General features: G+C 40.0%; 2 protein-coding genes across 3 annotated transcripts; one reads left to right on the top strand and one right to left on the bottom strand.

The window, feature by feature from the left end:
- Nucleotides 1–3,530: 3,530 nt before the first annotated feature.
- On the top strand, nt 3,531–4,873 carry h1-0 (H1.0 linker histone). The gene has a single exon (XM_078278795.1). The coding sequence runs from the start codon at nt 3,773–3,775 to the stop codon at nt 4,358–4,360; it is 588 nt and encodes a 195-aa protein (XP_078134921.1). The 5' UTR covers nt 3,531–3,772; the 3' UTR covers nt 4,361–4,873.
- A 1,462-nt stretch (nt 4,874–6,335) lies between these two features.
- rhot2 (ras homolog family member T2) lies at nt 6,336–17,509 on the bottom strand. Of its 2 annotated transcripts, none has more exons than XM_078278793.1 (19): nt 17,317–17,509; nt 16,313–16,371; nt 15,502–15,583; nt 15,366–15,409; nt 14,859–14,948; nt 14,684–14,736; nt 14,244–14,352; nt 14,000–14,101; nt 13,776–13,874; nt 13,566–13,674; nt 13,346–13,466; nt 12,996–13,080; nt 12,604–12,749; nt 12,386–12,486; nt 10,108–10,238; nt 9,916–9,996; nt 9,702–9,824; nt 7,893–8,095; nt 6,336–7,676 (listed from the first exon to the last, which is right to left on the bottom strand). In XM_078278793.1, the coding sequence occupies exons 1-19, from the start codon at nt 17,351–17,353 to the stop codon at nt 7,559–7,561; spliced, it is 1,893 nt and encodes a 630-aa protein (XP_078134919.1). In that variant the 5' UTR covers nt 17,354–17,509; the 3' UTR covers nt 6,336–7,558. The 2 variants fall into 2 exon arrangements, with proteins under 2 accessions (XP_078134919.1, XP_078134920.1); XM_078278794.1 differs by having other exon boundaries at nt 14,859–14,912.
- Nucleotides 17,510–18,290: the final 781 nt, after the last annotated feature.

The following is an 18,290-nucleotide window of genomic DNA, read 5'->3' as shown; positions in this document are numbered from 1 at the left end:
GGTGGGTGATATCAACCAGAATGCTTTGAGCCAGAGGCTGGACAAGACTCGAGAGAGTTTTAGGCAGCTAAAATTACAAACTGGCATCAGATAAATTTAGAGGTGCAACGCTAAATCTCTCCTTACCGAATGGTGTAGCTGTCTTCTGTAAATACCTGTTTAAAATACCTCCCACTCGACTTTCTCCAACTGCTAGCAAATAAACCAGCACTGGGTTAAACATTATGCAAGCTAAATACAACTCAGACATTGGCACGACTAAAGATACAACTGGGTTAGATTTCAGTGTGTTGGCAGCAGAAGTGAATACACACCAAAAAAAAGGTGAGGAATCATTTCTGCCAATCAACTAATTGATTAAACAACTAACATTCTGCACTCTGTCCACACCACAAAGCAGTGGTGGAATGTAACTAAGTACATTTACTCCAGTACTGTGCTCAAGAACAATTTTGAGGTACTTGTACTTTACTTGATTATTTCCATTTGATGTATACTTTATACTTCAACTAGGGAAACATTGTACTTTTTTACTACACTACATTTATTTGACAGCTATAGTTACTTTGCATGTGCATGATATAGATTATTAATACAAAATATAAATCAACAAATACATTCCAACTTATATAGGTGAAGCTACTCAGCAGTATATTTAGTAATTAAAAATAGCTCCCCCTTTACCAGCTGCAACATTAAAGTGATAAACACATTAATGCGTCAATAATTATAGTCCAGTTATATAATATACAAGATTCTGAAATGGGCCTTCTGCATAATGAGTACTACAGACTACAGATGTTTTTAAACGAAACCTAAAAACATATCTTTTTAAAAAAGCTTTTTACTAAATGTATTTTATAGATTTTCCTTTGAACCATTTATTGACCTTGATCTTTTTTTAATTTTAATTATTGACTTAGATTTTTTAATTGCATTATTATATGCTCTGTAGCACTTTGAGATTACTGTAATGTAAAGTGCAATACAAATAAAATACATTATTATTATTATTATTACTTTTTACTTTTGTGTGGCCTAAGCATATTTAGATGCTAATACTTTTTGAAGGTTTGAATGAAGGACTTTTAGTAATTGTACACTGGAGTATTGTTACTTTTCATCAAGTAAAAGCTCTGAATACTTTTTTCCACCACTGCAACAAAGACACCAATCCTCGAGAGAAAAAAAAAAAAAAAACACAGCAGAGTATAATTATTGCAGGGACAATTCTAGACCAATCACTGGACATAGAAAACTATTAATTAGCCTATGTCCAATTAGTAGTCGCCTATGAAACACGGAGGCACTGAAAGCAGCATATAATGCACTGGTCATTGAGGTGCATCTCATTATGCTGACAATTGAAATTGTGCGGTGAGCACGCAGGGCTCGGGAGGTCCAGTCAGTTTGGAGGACGTCCCTCTGTCGGCGGATAAAGGGAGTGGTCTAACCGGGGGGAGAAGTCTCTGTTTGGATACTGCTTTACAGCAACGCTTCCTTAACGGGGCACACGCGGCCAAAGACAACAACACATCACTCAAACGGACAAACGGTGACAAAAACAACGGACCAATACCCTATATCCTAAAATTACCAAACCAAGCCGAAGCTGTTCCTGCAACACATGGCCCGAATAGGAGTCGCAAACAATAGGCATGGTGTTCATATTATCATAGAGCCATTACTGTGTATATATGTATACAGTATAGCATATGAGCAGCGCCTAATTATGCTCCTCCCTCCTTTATTCACTCATTCAGTTGCGCCATACAAATAATTGTATTCACTCAGTCACTCCAGCTCTCCTTACCCGCTTTATTCACTCATTCATCTTCACCCCATCATCTATTTACTCCCCCTCCCTCTTTTGCACTTGTGCTATGTAGTACTACTCACCCTTTCATCTACTCCCTCCCTCTTCAGTGCCACATGCAACAACAAAAAAATTCATTCATTCACTCCCTCCCTCCCTCCCTCCCTCCTTGTTTTCACTCATTCAATCCCTCCTCGCTCACTAACCCACTAACTCACCCACCCTCCCTTTAAAACGCACGCACACGCACCAAAAAACACAACACTCAGTCATCAACTCACTGTAAGGACACAGGTGGAGATGGAGGGGCAGAGGCTCTGATATATACACCTTACTAAATGTAACTTCATTTGGATTATTTACACAATTTATCGGCTAATATAAACAAAATACATTATGATCAAGATGCCCAAATATAAAGGTAACTGGGCATCGTGTTATTATTTGACAAGAGGACACTTCATTGCTTCAAAATGGGCAGTATCCCACTGTAGTCTAGAGGACCACCTCTCTGACAAACAGCCTGGTGTTGTTTTGCACCATTGACTATGATGTGCATAAGGACAGACAGTCGGTTATTATCCAAAAATAGTGTTCAATAACTCAGAAAAGCATGCCACAAAAGTCGGGGGAAAGCACTACTCCAGTGGTTGACTTTCATATAGGAATCAAAATGGCGTTGCAGGGAGGGACATCAGACCTGAAATTAAAATAAGAAATAATACAGGAGAATTATAGTAAAGTTTGTAATTTAAAAGGTTTTTGTTTTTTTAGGGACCGGCACCATAGACCCTCAGAAAAAATGAGGAAAGCCAAATGTAAAACCTGTTATTGACTGTGGTCTGATGCGCCAGTTCCTGAACAAAAGAAAGCCATCACTGCGCCCTATGTTAAAGGACTTTGGTTTCGGCTGCAGCCCCCCTTGCAGCTGGACTCACACCTGGTCACACAGCAGCCACTTACACTGCTATCAGATATATAGTGATCAATTTTATGATCCGGTATCAGAGTCCTGATCTTTGGAGGTGTTGGCAACTTTCCTGACAATGGAGCTCGAGTGGCGACTGCCATAGTGACAGTTATAACCAATTCTGTCCAAAAACCAGCAAACACAGCAATCCCATCCACCGTATTCCAACCCATATAAAACCATATCATCGTCCCAAGTGTCCCCTGTAACTTAAATATTGTGACATTTAATTTATATGAGGTTTAACAGCAAATAATCTCGACCACGTCACTCAAAGTCAATGGCCGGACTGTGTTAGTTGGGAAAATGTATCGATGTATTAAAAGCAAAAACAGATACAGAATCCGACCGAACCGCGTGCATCAGTTTAAGCATAGATACAATTTCGATATGCATAGGATGATTTGGCCACAGGTTCCGTCTGTTTGGGTCAATTCAACGCGAATTGTGCAAAATTGTTCACAGCCCGCATTACTTCCAGCGGGTTTTCCTAGAATAAAAGTTGTTCGCCGGCGCGGATGAAGAAAAAAAAGTGTGTCCCTGTGAAGCCTAATGTCTCTGCTATCAGCACATAATGTTTTGTGGATCAGTACTCCGCCGTAGCTTTTATATTTGTCAGGAGTTGGAGGATGAAGAAACACAAACGGGACGGCGCCAGTTCCATGGAGTCCGCTAGATCAGCTGCTGGCAGTTGGTGTTCTCAATCACGTCCGCAGATAGGCTTCATAGGCTCACCGAGGCGCCTGTGGAATAAGACACTTAAGTGATCCGGTGTACTGACGCGTCACTCTGTGTGGACTGAATATCATCATTTTTCACTGTGAAAACAGTAAGTGTGGCTTTGTCTGACAACTCGGACTTTCTGGGGATAAGCTTTATTTCTGGTATATATTTCGCTGTTTCTGACGCTCCGGTGTACCAGCTGAGCCGGGTGAAATTACACACCTTGGACTTTTTTTGTTAACTAACTCCAAACAGAAGTCACCATGGCAGAGACGTCGGCAGCTCCAGCCAAAGCCAAAAAGGCAGCAAAGCCCAAGAAAGCTGCTTCTCATCCCAAGTACTCGGAGATGATTAAAGCGGCCATCATTCACGATGCCACTCGGAGTGGAGCGTCCCGGCAGTCCATCCAGAAGTACGTGAGGAAGAACTATAAGGTGGGCGAGAACGCCGATGTGCAGATTAAACTGGCCCTGAAGAGGATGGTGGCAATCGGGATTCTGCGCCACACCAAAGGCGTCGGCGCGTCCGGATCCTTCAGGTTGAACAAACCAGACGACTCCAAAAAGTCAACCAAGGCACCGGCACCTGTCAAAGCAAAAAAGGCAGTGAAGCCCTCCAAACCCAAGAAAGCGGCGAAGCCCAAGAAGGTGGCCAAGACGCCGGAAAAACCCAAAAAGGCAGCTGCAAAGAAAGTGAAAAAGGTCGTGAAAAAGGTGACACCAACGAAACCCAAAAAGGCACCAGCTAAGAAACCAAAGGCAGCCAAGCCCAAGGCAAAACCAGCAAAGAGGGCAGCCAAGCCCAAGGCAAAGACGCCCAAAAAGGCAGCCAAAACAGCAAAAAAGAAGTAAAAGGACAATATCAGAGACAAAGTCAATGTAAATACTTAAGGATATGTTTTCGTAAATGTATTATTTTTGTAAGGTCTGATGCAAACTTATACGAGTAGTTTTCTCTCCATTGCACTATAGCCTATATGCTGTAGAAACAATTGTGAGCATTTTTAGTTGGCGTTAATAATACTGTTAACTTCTGTCTGATCCTTGGATACATATAGACCAGGGTCTTGCTGAAAAGGTAAACAAAAATGTACATACAGTTGAACTTATTGATATTGTTAGTGCACGGGGTCATACTGAAATTACAATGTGACAATGGTGAGCATTGTTGAGCCTTCACAATATACAGACCAGTGGACGTCAGCAAGATTTTCCTTAAGGCTCTATAGTTGTCATTCAAGCTCCATTCTGTATATTTCCTCATGTTCAGACGATTCATAATATTCAAACATCCCACTGTGTTGAGTCACTTTTAAAGACTTGTTTATACTGCAATTCAATAAACCTTTGTGATCTTCTACTAAATGTGTTGGTCAACTTATTGCGCGCATTTTACGCGTGCGTAATATGCTTAGTGAAGTGGACGGAGGTATTTATGTGCATATTAAAGATTAATAAGCCTAATCTACTAAACCGCCCAATACCATTTTCTAATCCATTTGAATATACATAGCCTATTTCGGACATGATAACTATTTTAGCCAGCGTCATGAAATTAGTTATTGTGCACCAAGGAGTTGTAGACAAGCCCACCTATGGAAGCACCAATGAGGGATGATATTCTGTTGCAGAGGCTGATCCACATAAATCTACTACATGCAACACAAAAATAGTGAAACTTAGGAAGACTGCAAGTTGTAATGTTATTTGTTTAACTATGAGTGTTAAATATCAGGTTATATCAATGACTAGAATCGTGCACAAATAACATTATAATTGCTTTTACCAACTAGTCATAGAGACAGACAAGGGCTTTGTAGGACACTTCGTGATGTAAAGTAAACGACCGTTTATCATTAAAACTCTGTTGGGGAAACAACAGTGCACGGAGATAAAGTCCCTAAAGGGAATAGGACGGTGGTAAACAAGGCCAAGAGTTAAGTGCTCTGTATTGGTCTAAACATCTCAGAATGTAGTCAAAAGTTGCCCTGAATACAAGACATCAAATGTCAGCGGTTGTGTTTTTTCCTCGTGGTTCTAGCACATACAAACTAGACTCAAAAGCCCCTTTCCTTAAAGTGGCTGCAGAGCAGCGAGGTGGTGGCTTTGCAGACACACCCAATGCTAACTACCCTGCCTCTCACCTGACATGCAACACTGCCATCTTGCGGTGTCTCGCAAGAACAGGCGTCTCCTCCTCACTGCAGTTGGGAACGAGACGCAGACAGACTGGAGTCAAAGAGTCCAACTGATGAAAGTCAAGATCAAACACAAATTTCCCTCTACACGCGGTTATTCATTATCATCTTTTAAGACAGGTGTAAGATCATCAAACTAACCTTATAATTAAACAGCTTCCGGCTGAATGATCAAAGCAGGGCATCCAGACGTGCCAAGGCATGTTGTCCTTGCATTTTGACATGCTATGTGCAAAAGGGCAGTAATTGATGTCAAAACAGAGTAATCCAACATGAATGTTGACAGCACAGCAGAATACCTTTGGAACCCATTACCTTTAGCAACAAACGTTTTGTGATTAAGATAATATGGTATGTGGAACATTAATGATACTCCAATAATACAGTGTTTAGAACAAAATTGTTCTGTTATTAATACTTTTCCACAGTAACGCCTCATTCTCTGAAGTCTCATACTTGTGTATAACTGCAAAAAAAATAAATAAAAAAAAAATAAAAAAAACTCCTGTCAGAATTTATAAGCCATACAAATTAGCTACTACAAATCAACAAGTTAAATACGGGGGGGAAAAAGGCACCAACTGTCCAATATATTAACATAAAGCATTGATCTTTCATCCCAACATCCATGTCTTTTTGGGCAAAAGGTCCCCACCCAGTCTAGTCTGGTCTTTTATTAAGCATCTAAATCAGTTCAATTCCAGTAAGAAAAACAGCCATATTTTAAAAGTCACAGAAGTGATTTCTGCAGAAACAGCAGGTCCCCAGCTAAATTAAGCAATAAAACATACATAACATGACTGACTCATGTTGGAAAACAATGCACCGATTGTGTAACAAGGTCAAAGTGTATGCACAGTGTCAGGTGTATGTAAATAAAAATAAATCACAGATCACATCTATTTCAGTGTCAATTAAAATCAATAAATTCCATTTCAATGTGAACAGAAGAATTCATTTGACCAAATTTGTCTTTACCTTTGTGTCATTTTAAGGTTTGCTTGGCCTCCTTTCACAGGAGAAATTATTTTCTGATTTCTTGCATAAACAAACTGCCATTCTTCTTAATGCACATCCCTGCAACAACAGATCAGTGGAGGCTACTGTTACTGCTAAAACATTAAAAGGTTTCATTCTCAAGCAAAATAATATGCCTAAGGGGCAAATAACATACTATGACTACTCATTGCTGCTGGAGTTATTTGGCAAATCAGATACGAACATCTAGTATCTGTGGAGGCATGGTCAGAAGGAAGAGTGTAGTTCATTGGGGAGCTCCAGCAAGAGATTCAGTGGCAGCCAATCAGGATGTTTTCTCACTTAAAAATACTCCATGTGCTGCCATTTGGTTCGTCAGTCTTGTCAATTTGGCATTTTCCTATATTATGCTTAGGAAACACTGCATGTATATAAAAACTCTCCAATCTCACCATTAACACGTAAAAGATAATCGAGGGGTAAGCTTAGATTAGACACAACTGTCTTTCTGCATTTCCTCCTCTATGATAAAGCACCTGTTTGGATGTGAACAGTTTACTTTGCGTTTCAATGCACCGAGCGCTGTCAGGCTAACTCCTACTTAACCTGGTTTTACAATGTAAGGCAGAAAAAGCTGGGCACAGCAGCGTGGGGAATAATATGATCACTAGCTTCCAATTGCCTTTGGACTGTTGTGATCAGCTGACTCAGAGGGTAGGACAAAGCAAAGAAGGGCAGAGATATGAAGAGTTTCCTGGGAGCCTTAACAAGTAAAATGATGTGGTGGCTCTGGTCTCTGAGGTTTGGTCTTGATGGATGGATTGATCGATGGAAAGTCCGGCGGGGGAAAAAAAGGAGCTCAGCTGATTGTTGATCATTTCAGTCTGGCGACAGATCTGTAGATAGCAAAGCCGACAACGGCAACCACAGCCGAGCCCAACGCCACTCTCAGCCAGAAGGATGTGTTGCTCATGTCTGAACCATTCAGGTGTCTGGAGATTGGAGAGGGGGAAGGGGGGGGAATCATCAAGGTTCAACCACACAAAGCAACACGCAGCTAATATAAGCAAAACAAATAGCTTTTCTTACATCTCTACCTATCACACTTTAATCACTAAATGTTTTAAACAATATTCTGTAACTGAACTTTATATTTTCCATATTTTCAATGTTTCTTAAGAGCAGTAGTTTGTCTAAGTAGGACGTACGGGTACACTGCTGCCCAGGCGAGCCTGGTGTAGATGTTCTTGCTGGCGGAGTCGAGGAACAGGCTGGAGAAGGGCAGCGGTGGAGGCAGTTGGTGTTTATAACAGAACTCCGCTGGAGTCATCCCGTGGAACTGCTTGACCTCAGGAAGGTCCACCTTGGAGGCGACCAGCACACATGGGATGTTGCTCTCCATGTAGTGTTGCTAAGTAAGAAATAAGAGGGAAAACTTTAGTTGAGAGACAAGAGAATCTACCTTGTTTTTAAGTCAGTCATAATGAAACCCAGCTAACCTTTATACATAATTAATGCAAACTGAAGAAGTCTAAATAACATATCATAACTCGTACAGGGACACGGATCTGTCAAAGTTTGAAAGGTTAACTGTTCCGTTTATTTCTATTGTGAGTGTGTGACAGTAAGCAGGTAAAAACAATACCTGTTGACATGGAGCCTTTTATTCCACTAATAATCAGGATAATTGGCCAAAACAATACAAAGTTCCTCTTGTAAACACCTTGATCTGAATAAATACTCCATTTCAGAATATTTTTTTTGGAAGAGGTCTTAATCTCGTTATTATTCTTTTGACATACCATTTGATACCATTTTGTATGCAAGGATCCCCGATTACTTTGTATTTTCAGGAGATCTTTATTCTGGAAACAGGGCAGCCTCCAGACTAAAATGTGGGGTATACTCGCCGCAGCCGACCTGTCGAGCGCCAGTGTGACGTCACAGGAGCGCCGTAACGGTTTATACTCACGCGTGGTGGTCGCGCCACTAGCTGCAGTCTTCTCCTGAACAGAGGTGTTGCTAATGAGGAAAGGCTACAGACTTTGCTCTTTCTACGGACTAGAAGATGATGAAAAAGGTAAAAAACGGCAGAACTGGCAGCAGCATTGATGTCAATGCTTCGTTTTGATTCGATGGCCTACTTCGTCGGATCAAGCCTTTCATTTCACCATAAAATAACTCATCTTAACCCAGTAAGTTTACAAGAAAGACTTGCAGTCACTCTGAGAGTCCTGGCATCCGTTCATGCTTCCTGTTTCCGCTTTGTCGCGCACCGCTGAAAAGAATATAGTGGTGCGCGACCACTGGACGGCCTTAACCTTTTACATATCGCCACACATGTTAAGTGTTACCTTTACTGTCAGTTCCCATACCTTTTTTTTTAGATTCATTTTTTGGCCATTTTTAGGACAGCTGAAGACATGAAAGGGGAGAGAAAGAGAGAGGCGCTGCGTCGAGGAGTAAACCTTTATATGTGGGCGCCCGCTCTACCAACTGAGCTATCCGGGCGCACACATTGGTAATGATTGTAAACAGGAATAAAAGGTGCAGTTCATGTTTTTTCTTTATTTAAACAAGAAATCACAATAACCTTAATTGTTTAAAAAATAGACAGACAGCCAACAGCTGTGGCCTTCTTGCCCCAGGCATCTTACCTTTGACCACCAAAATCTAATCAGTTCATTCTTGAACTCAAGTGGACATTTTTGCCAAATTTTAAGAACTTCCCTCCAGGGGTTCCTGAGATATCGTGATATCAAAAAAGGGACGGACGGACAACCCCAAAACATAATGCCTCCAGTCATGGCTGTAGTCGGCGCGGAGTCATTAAAACGAGTGGTAGAAACTGCTAAAGGCAGCAAAGTAAGCTGTAATACTGCGTTATGTATTAGGCGGACTGTGTGCAAACACCAGCACAAACTCTGATATGCAGCCTTTGTGAATGGCAAAACATGATAATAAATGAATACCAGTTTCATCTTTTAAATGCTCCTGTAACTTTTGCTGTCACTGACCTTGTATATACTGGCACAATAGTCGAAGGAATGCGGGTCACTGGAGTCATACATGAGACAAGCAACATCACAAGAGGCATCTGATGCCTTCAGGAACTCCACCTCCACATCCACCTCATTGAGCTGCGCGGGGAGGAGAAGAGTGTGGTACTCAGGCTTTAGTCAGGGTCAGAGGTTATGGGTCAGCATTAAGATCAGGAAGGGAGCTACTTACGATAAGGTACTTCTCCTGGTTGCTGACTTGTACAGTGTTTATGGCATAGGGGGAGAAGGCACTGCTGGAATTTCCCTTATTCTGTAGAAAACAAAAGAGAAAAAAACCCAGAAAAACTTACTCTACTACTTAGAAATGTTCATTATGTTTTTATATTTTTCAGCTCCAGACTAGCAGCAGGTGGTGCCATACCTCAATGTTGCGGCCCACAAAGGCCTGGAGAAAGGCTGTCTTGCCCGTCCCCCGCGGTCCGATCACCTTGCAGAGAAACACTGACCGCTGTGTCTGGCGCTTTTCCAGGTCCTCCTCTTTCTCCTGTGTTACTGTGCATATATAAACAAGCAGTAACACAAAATATAAACACAATGCATAAACAGATAGGGATGACATTCTGTCAGTTAGAATTTGACTGCATACCAATTGTTAAAAACAGGGGTTAAAGCAAGACATTTGTGAGCCTGAAATGCTGCCCTGGAGGAAATGTGTACAATGTATGGAATTAAGTATTATATAAATGTAAAACTGCACCATGCCTGAAGCCTGAGAACTTTGATCCCTGAAAAAAATAAAAATGGTCTTTGATTTTCAATTTCAGATTTTCCTAATTTTCACTACTTAAGTAAAGTAAGGGCTCATCATTTTCCAGGCAATATTATTATTAGCCCTGAAGTCAGAGGCCAACATCCCTAAAGCAGAGGATGTAATTCCTGCACCAGCTGATAATCAGTAACCCACACTCTGGGTTTAAAATGTATTACAGCAAAAAATACATTTTACATGAAGGCCACTTAATTGCATTACATGTATTTCACACTAAAGTAAAATAAGTCTATGTATTGATCCACTTCAAAAGTTTGATAAAGTGACCTCTTGTGGCAGTTAAGGGCTTTCCACAAGGCCTAACAACAAGGTTTAGAATATAATGCAGGTGCACATTATACTCTAAGTGCAGGGTATGTCAATCCAGTCTGCGTTAGGCAACGCAACATCAAAAGCTTTAAAGTCTGAGGAAACAAGACAAATAGTCACAAGACATGTAGGCATAACAAAAAATTTGACTAGAAAAAAAAATTGCACCACTCTATACTGTCAGACTTGACTCATATATTCATCAGGAAATCACCAAAGCCTTAAGATTGGTCCTCAAGAGGCAATGAATGTCTGTGCCAAACACTGTAGCAATCCATCCAACAGTTGTTGCAATATTTGACTCAGGACCAACGTATTTGACTACAAACCCAACGGACAGGAGATTAGAGCAACCAACTGACATTGCCTTTCTAAGAGTGATACTGCTAGCATTGCTAAAAATGAAACACAATACAATGACAATTAACATTATTACTACTTAATGAAAGGTTGATTCGGCACAATAAAACACAGTAACTAGTCCACTTGTTAAAAGATCTGCGTTAATCTTTGTGTCCTTCTGGCCATTCTGACATCTACAGCAGGATCACCTAAAGATGCTCACCTCCAAGACAGAATGTGTGTGGTTAGCAGCAGTGAGACATATTACATCACACAATCTTGTCCAAGCATTCCTGACAAACTGGCCTCAGACTGCCTCTAGTTCACACACAGTACAGTACCAGTCAAAAGGTTGGACACGCTTTGTCCAACCTTTTGACTGGTACTGTATGTCTACACAGAGATACAACTACCGTATACACCAAAGCAACAGCTCAACATAATCATTTTTAGTTAATGCTCACAACAAACACAAGAACAAAATGTGTGGGGAGTGCACCATATTTCAAACCATTCATAAATGTGTCGACACACGTGCAATTTATAAACTAACTATTCTTTCACATCTCAAGGACAAATGTACAAGTATGAAGGTCTACTAGGAAGCAGCGGACAGGATTAAGACGAGTAATCCTCCTACAGAACAGTGCTTAACTATGAGACTGGGATTTAAGTTTTTAAAGAGGATGTACAGTAAGTCCCAGTAACTCCCATGTTCCATAGGAAGATGGTCTCAACCTTTCTAATTGACATGCTGTTTGATGGTTGGGATTGTCTATAGAGATGTTCCGATACCGAGGCTCCGATACTGCCTAAAACGCTGGTATTGGGAAGTACTGGAGTTTATACACCGATCCGATACCACGTAATAAAGCCCTAAAGAAAATCTACGTTAAAGTAGTTTATTTATGTTGTTTTTCCGTTGTAACTGATTGTCAAACTGCAGAATAAAATTAAAAAATAAAATTGTTCATGTTTCAGAAAGAGTTTAACCTGAGCCAGACTGACAACAAAGATAGAAATAATATCACATCCATACAGAGATAGTAGTATACAGCTGTTAAAACATAATAAAATATATGACACACTGGTATCGGATCGGTACTCTGTATCGGCCGATACGCAAGTTCAGGTATCGGAATCGGTATCGGGAAGCAAAAAATGGTATCGGACCATCTCCAATTGTCTACAATTAACAGAGTCAATTACACAAACACACCTGTGATTGCAGCAGTCTGTGACTCCTGCTCAGTGAGGATAGGGTAGCCTAGGTATCCTAGGTGCTCCAGGCAACGGTGGATGTCAAAGTACGCAGAGAGCCTACATGTGAAGGGATTGACATACATGTGACCTTTGAACTGTGTACAAGTGCACAAACGTGTAAAACTAGTGCATGCAATCACAAAAAAATTATTAACAATCGTGTGAGATACGTACGTCCACTGACAAAGGTAGCCATGGTATGAGATGTAGCCCTCGTCTGTGGTTGGGACAGTCATGTAGACCTCTGCACCCCATGGTATGTAAGGACATACGCAAAACAGGTTCCTAAGCTCTGTCGGTGACAGGGCAGAGTCTTTGTCCTGAGAGGGAAAATGGGTCACTTCAGGTCACACAAAAGAAGGAAACCCTCGATTATTGAATGTGCTGCGCAGAAAACTGAGAGCCGCTACTGAATATTTACAGCAATTGAAATACTTTTCCCCTCATATATTCAACACACAATCATCGCACACCAAAAATAACATTTCCCATGACATTTAACTTAGTGTTACACTCTACTGTCCAGTGGGACATTGTGACCAAAGGTAGCCCGGACTGCTACTCACTTCATCGTACTTGTCAAAGAGTCGCTGGAGGAACTGGTGGCCTAAATGATTGAGCTCTGTGGTGCAGCCAATGGGAACTCGTAGTCTGACAACAGAAAAACAACAATTACATATTTAGATACCCGGGCATTCCTGACTAGTGTGTACAAACATAACAAAGGCAAAGCCAAATGGAAATGCAGGAAAAATACGGGAAGTCTGAGATAGATGACTAGGTAGATAACAGGGACAGGGATCTGTAGTCTCCAAAACTATTGCAATACAACCTGCTGTAACGCTATAGTTATCAGCAATATAAAAAAATGACATCGGTGTTGACAGATACAGTACAATAGTGCCACTTGACATACTCAGGGTAAAGGTAATCATCGGTCAGATCAAGGTTGTCGTCATAACCAAACTTCCTGAGTATAGTCCATGTGGTTTCATGTCGGCCCCTCTGGATAAATAACGTATTAAGGAACAAGAAACCTGAAAAAAAAGAAGATACAACACTTGCCATTAGTTTAGTGTGGCCTTGCCAACAACACCGTTTAAAGTTGCATGTTCTCATTCCTGAGTGATTTTTACCATTTAGGGTCAGGCCGTTGTCCTGCACCCCATCGTTGGTGTTCTTCCAAACTACTGTCTTCACATCTTCTAAGGCTTGAGGTGCCAGAGGATTCCCAAAACAAGATTTCTACACATAAGATGGATGGATTTTTTTTTATATGGCAAACAAAGAGCTTTGGTTCAAATAATAACTGTGAAAACAGAACTTTAAGTGATTTTAACTGGCACCTGAAAGCAGTTGAGTTCTGCGTCACTGAGGATACGGTCATTGTCCTGGTCTGAAATGTAGAATATTCTGCTAAGGGCTCTGACACACGGTGGTTTTAGCTGGTGAAAAATATTGGAGGACAAAAATATTATTATCATTTGCATGCACATATGTAAATAAGTGGACTGGGAGAGAGACACACACTGACTCCACAGTTGGCATCACATTTCCAAAAATGGCTGACCTGTTTGTCCTCAGGGTCATAAAGAGGTGCAGTAGGGTGAAGAACTGCCTTCTGTGCATAGTAGAACAGTTCTGAAATGTTTTTCAGGTTCTTTGCAGAACACTTAAAAGGAGGAAAAAAAGGATATTTCAGATACAATTTCTAAGCAAACTTAAGGTCAAATAACGTGCGCATGTGTAAATATCTAATGTCTAAAAGCTAAGGTTAGCAGACTGGATATGTCTGTGAGAGAGTTCAGTCTCACCTCAACACATGTCTCAATCTCAGAGAACAGGTTCATGATGGGAAGAATGGTTTCCATTGAGCTCCCACAGCGCAGATCCGACTTGTTTCCCACGAGGATGATGGGAACTCTAACAGAACATATATAGAGACAGGTTAACTCTCTACTGTATATAACACTATTGTGGTTTACTGTGTAAATGCAGGTATTCCTGCAATACAAAAATATAATGTAAATCAGTTGACATTCAAATAGTTTGCTGCATGCACACACGCTGATGTTCTTAGGTCTTATTCTGGGAGACTTATTGCAATGTTAAAACAGGCTCAAACTCCTAGATTACCAAGTTTGCCAACATAATATGCAAACAGTAGGGAGGAGTGCAAAGTTCAATGGCAGGTGGCAATGGCAATGCCTTGGGAAAAGCCCAGAGCATACACCCATCAACAGCTGATACATACTTGTTCCCTTTCTCTGCGTCTCCGTTAACTAAAGGTATCCATTTAGTTTTGATCTGAAAAACAAAAGCAGAGACAAGTGCAATTTGTATTTTAAATGCATTAAGTAAATGTGATATGCATTATGTGGAATGCTTGAACAGTATAAGACAAGGTAAACCAAGTAGCAGGTTATTACCTTGTCTATCGTGTCATCGTTGGTGACGTCATACACCACACACACCACATTAGCCTGTGTGGGTTGGGGAAAAAAACTGCTGTGAGGGACCTTAGGCCATAAACAGAATCCACAAAATGTAATCAACCTTGTATAACTTTATTAAAATCCTTGAGAAAAAAAATACTTATTTTCTCGACACTGCACGAAAACAACAGAATATGACAAAAGTAAATAAGAATGGAACATGATTAGGTTGCTGGCCCCAAGCGGCGTAAATGCTAGGCCTCCTAGAAATATGACTTTGGTCTTAACAAAATTGTGACAAACCTCAGAAACAATTATATTTATTTATACAACCAAAAACATGTTATTCTTAATCAGGGTACAGAATTGCTTAATTGTTAAAACGAACGATGTTCGGTATATTAATTAGTGCTGTATTTTTTTCCCCTTCAATTTATTTATTTATTTGTCAAGTATCATATAAAAATACAATTTTGGTGAAATTAAGTATGGTGTACCGACCTTGATGATCTCACTTCTAAGGACTTCATCACTCTGCTCTTTTTCTGTTGAGGACAACCAAACAAATCTTAAAGTCATGACATTCAGACACACAGACACACACACAGTGCTACGTGTAAGCCTTCAGGTCATATACCTGAGTAGTCCACTATGTGTGTGGGCACCTTCTCTGGAGTCACGTCAGCAGGGATAGTGATCTCTTCAGCTCTAGGAGGAACCTGTCAGAGATTGCATATCACAGATAAAACCATCACAAGATTCTGCCTCCCATTACACAAACACACATTTTCTATTTTGCATTAAGCATGGACACAAGTATGGCTTTAGGAAACAAAATTAAGCCATAAACTGAAATGCTAGGCAATTTTCACTTCTTTTTTTTATTATAAAATTACACAGTAAAACACAATACTGGCATCATAGTACATAGCAGGGCAAGCTGATTTCATCATGTCAAACAAAGCCCAAGTTACATGCTGCTAAAGTCACAAATACTTGGCAAAAACCTACATTGAATCCAACCATTTCGGATTACCGCATGCATAACCGCAATGACAGTATGAAACAAATTAAACTTAAAAGAAACAGTACTATTTTGTAATATACAATAGTTGTCTATCTCTAAGAAGTCATTTTTGCAAAGTGAGTATAACTAGTTACATAATGCAAAATAAGCTACAAAGGAAAATGAAACTTTTGCACACATTGAACACTACCAAGAAACAATTTGTTTTCTTTACTGCACAGAAATGAACCAGTTTGCTGCTTACTGACTACAGTAGAGTAACTGTGGCTATAATTAGCCAACTGTGGTCAATGTAGACTACAAGGCAGGTGGCCAGGTACATAAACATAGCGTCCTCCAGTGGGAGGAGGACTTAAAAAGGACGTTTAAGTAAAAAAAACAAAAAAAACCAGCAGTAGTGACTAGTTGTACTGACACTTACCTCTTCTGGGAACTCCTCTCCAACCAAAGACATGATGAGCGATGTCTTCCCCACCTTGGCTGTTGGAGGAGACAATATGAAGAGGTTGAGAGGAGGTGGCAGAGAAAGACTCAAGGATCCAATTTAGCTTGTGTGATGGAGTGATAGCACTTACTGTAAAAGTGCATGTACTAGCAAGTTAGCTACTCTTTATGTTATCATTTACATAATTCCCCTTATATGGTCTGAAGTGCTGCTCGGTAATATGGCATGAAGCAAACACTATTGTATTGCAACTGTACAGCGGAGTTTTAGCCAGACAATACTAAATCAATGTCATTGAGCACGTTATAAACACAGAACACCCTAAAACCGTCAAACTGAACAGTTAACGTTACCCTCTTTATGTGCAGTTAAATGGGAAATGTCTCCACTTTCAAAAAGCATGGTCATAATTTTAGTAGATAGCTACTAACGTTAGTTAGATTAACTGTTCTACCGTTACGTTAACATATAGTACTAACGTTACTTCATGACTGCAGCTACTATCCGGTTAACAGTTAGCTAGCATGTCTATGCACTAACTTAAACTTTTTAATTCGCAGAAAACTTAAATGACGTTACAGCTGTTTATTGTGTAATGTGGCTTTCAGTGGATGGCAGCTGATAAGTTAGACGACAAAACAACAATAACAGGTTTACTAACGTAACTTCTCTATGGTAGTTAATTACGTTAACAGTTAACGTTATTCACAACTTAAAAGCAAAGTTACTCTGAGCTGCTAAGTTAGCCTTGCGGAAATTAACATTTGTAGAGCGGCCCCTTCATAGAAAACATATAATTTTATCTAATAGGATACAATTAGTGCAGAAATGCATACATTTCCCTATTAAAACAGTTATCACCACCATGCCACCAGGAGTAACCGAGATACAAGTTTGTAAATTAGCTACAGCAGCTAATGTTTGCTAGTCTTTTAGCTTGTGGTTAACGTTAGCTACAGCTTTCAGTGCCAATGACTTACGCTCCCCCAATAAGAGTATCCTGACGTCTTGTTTCATGTTTCCTCTCTGTTTGACGAAGAGTCAGACGCGCTGCAGTATTACAGTGGCATTTATCTTTATTTGAATGTCAAATTTCTAGCTAAATTCAAACGTGTGCCTCTCCACAGCGATATTGACGCAAGGTGAAACCATATCATTCCGGTTCACAGAGACCGTGAAAACATGCCCTCTGCTGGACGAAGTAACGCCCTACTGCCTTCGTTTCCTTCACAATGTATGTTATGAGGTTCTCATGTTTTGTCTGTAAAACATTCAACAAATACAGTGAAAGTGAAATATTTTTTTAAAAATATATTTAATAAAGTCTCATTAAACAGAAAAGTATGCAGTATGCTTAACTCAAAATTCTACATGAATACAGCTCTTCAGTAAATGTCTGCTACTTTCCACCTTTGCCCAAAAGTGTACCCCATTAATTAACATCCTTGGTAATCCTTTACTGTAAAAGTAACTTTTAATATAAAAGAGCCTAATTCTAATCGTTATTAAACTGTGTACAATTTTTCAGTTTTAATAGTTAATAAACCTCATTCACAACAGTGGTGATTATTTTAATAAACAATCCCTTATAACACTAGCATTATCATGTACATGTAACATGCTGTTTATTATCAAAATGATGGGCCTTTGCCTGCATTTTTGATATAGCCCTATAAAAAGGTCAAAGCTTGTTGAAACAATTTGTTTCATCAAGCCTTTTAAATTCTGAAATCTGAATCAAGAAGTAACTATAATCCAAAAGGTTTATAGCAGCCATACAGTATCCAAACCATTGGTGGTGGAGTGACATCATTTGGGAAATTACAGTCTGACCTTTTCAACGCCTGGATCTCCATCTTTACTCATCTAAACCTCCACTTCTGTTGTGGGAAAAGCAACAGATTGTCAAAATTGGGTTTTTGTTGCTGAGTCCATTACACAGGAAGATCAAAAG

The sequence above is a fragment of the Sander vitreus genome, chromosome 21, assembly GCF_031162955.1.
Source record: "Sander vitreus isolate 19-12246 chromosome 21, sanVit1, whole genome shotgun sequence".
Classification (NCBI taxonomy): Eukaryota; Metazoa; Chordata; class Actinopteri; order Perciformes; family Percidae; genus Sander; species Sander vitreus.
The sequence above is the reverse complement of the archived record's forward strand: the minus strand, read 5'-3'. Positions and strand labels throughout refer to the sequence as shown.

What these genes read in the sequence shown, in the direction of transcription:
- h1-0 (XM_078278795.1), top strand. Translation starts at nt 3,773, where the DNA reads ATGGCAGAGACGTCGGCAGCTCCAGCCAAAGCCAAAAAGGCAGCAAAG.
- rhot2 (XM_078278793.1), bottom strand. Translation starts at nt 17,353, where the DNA reads ATGAAACAAGACGTCAGGATACTCTTATTGGGGGAGC. An exon ending in GATACTCTTATTGGGGGAGC is followed by an intron (nt 16,372 to 17,316) that starts GTAAGTCATTGG and finishes CTCCTCCAACAG; the next exon opens with CCAAGGTGGGGAAGACATCG. An exon ending in ATTGTGCCAGTATATACAAG is followed by an intron (nt 8,096 to 9,701) that starts GTCAGTGACAGC and finishes TTTCTTACTTAG; the next exon opens with CAACACTACATGGAGAGCAA.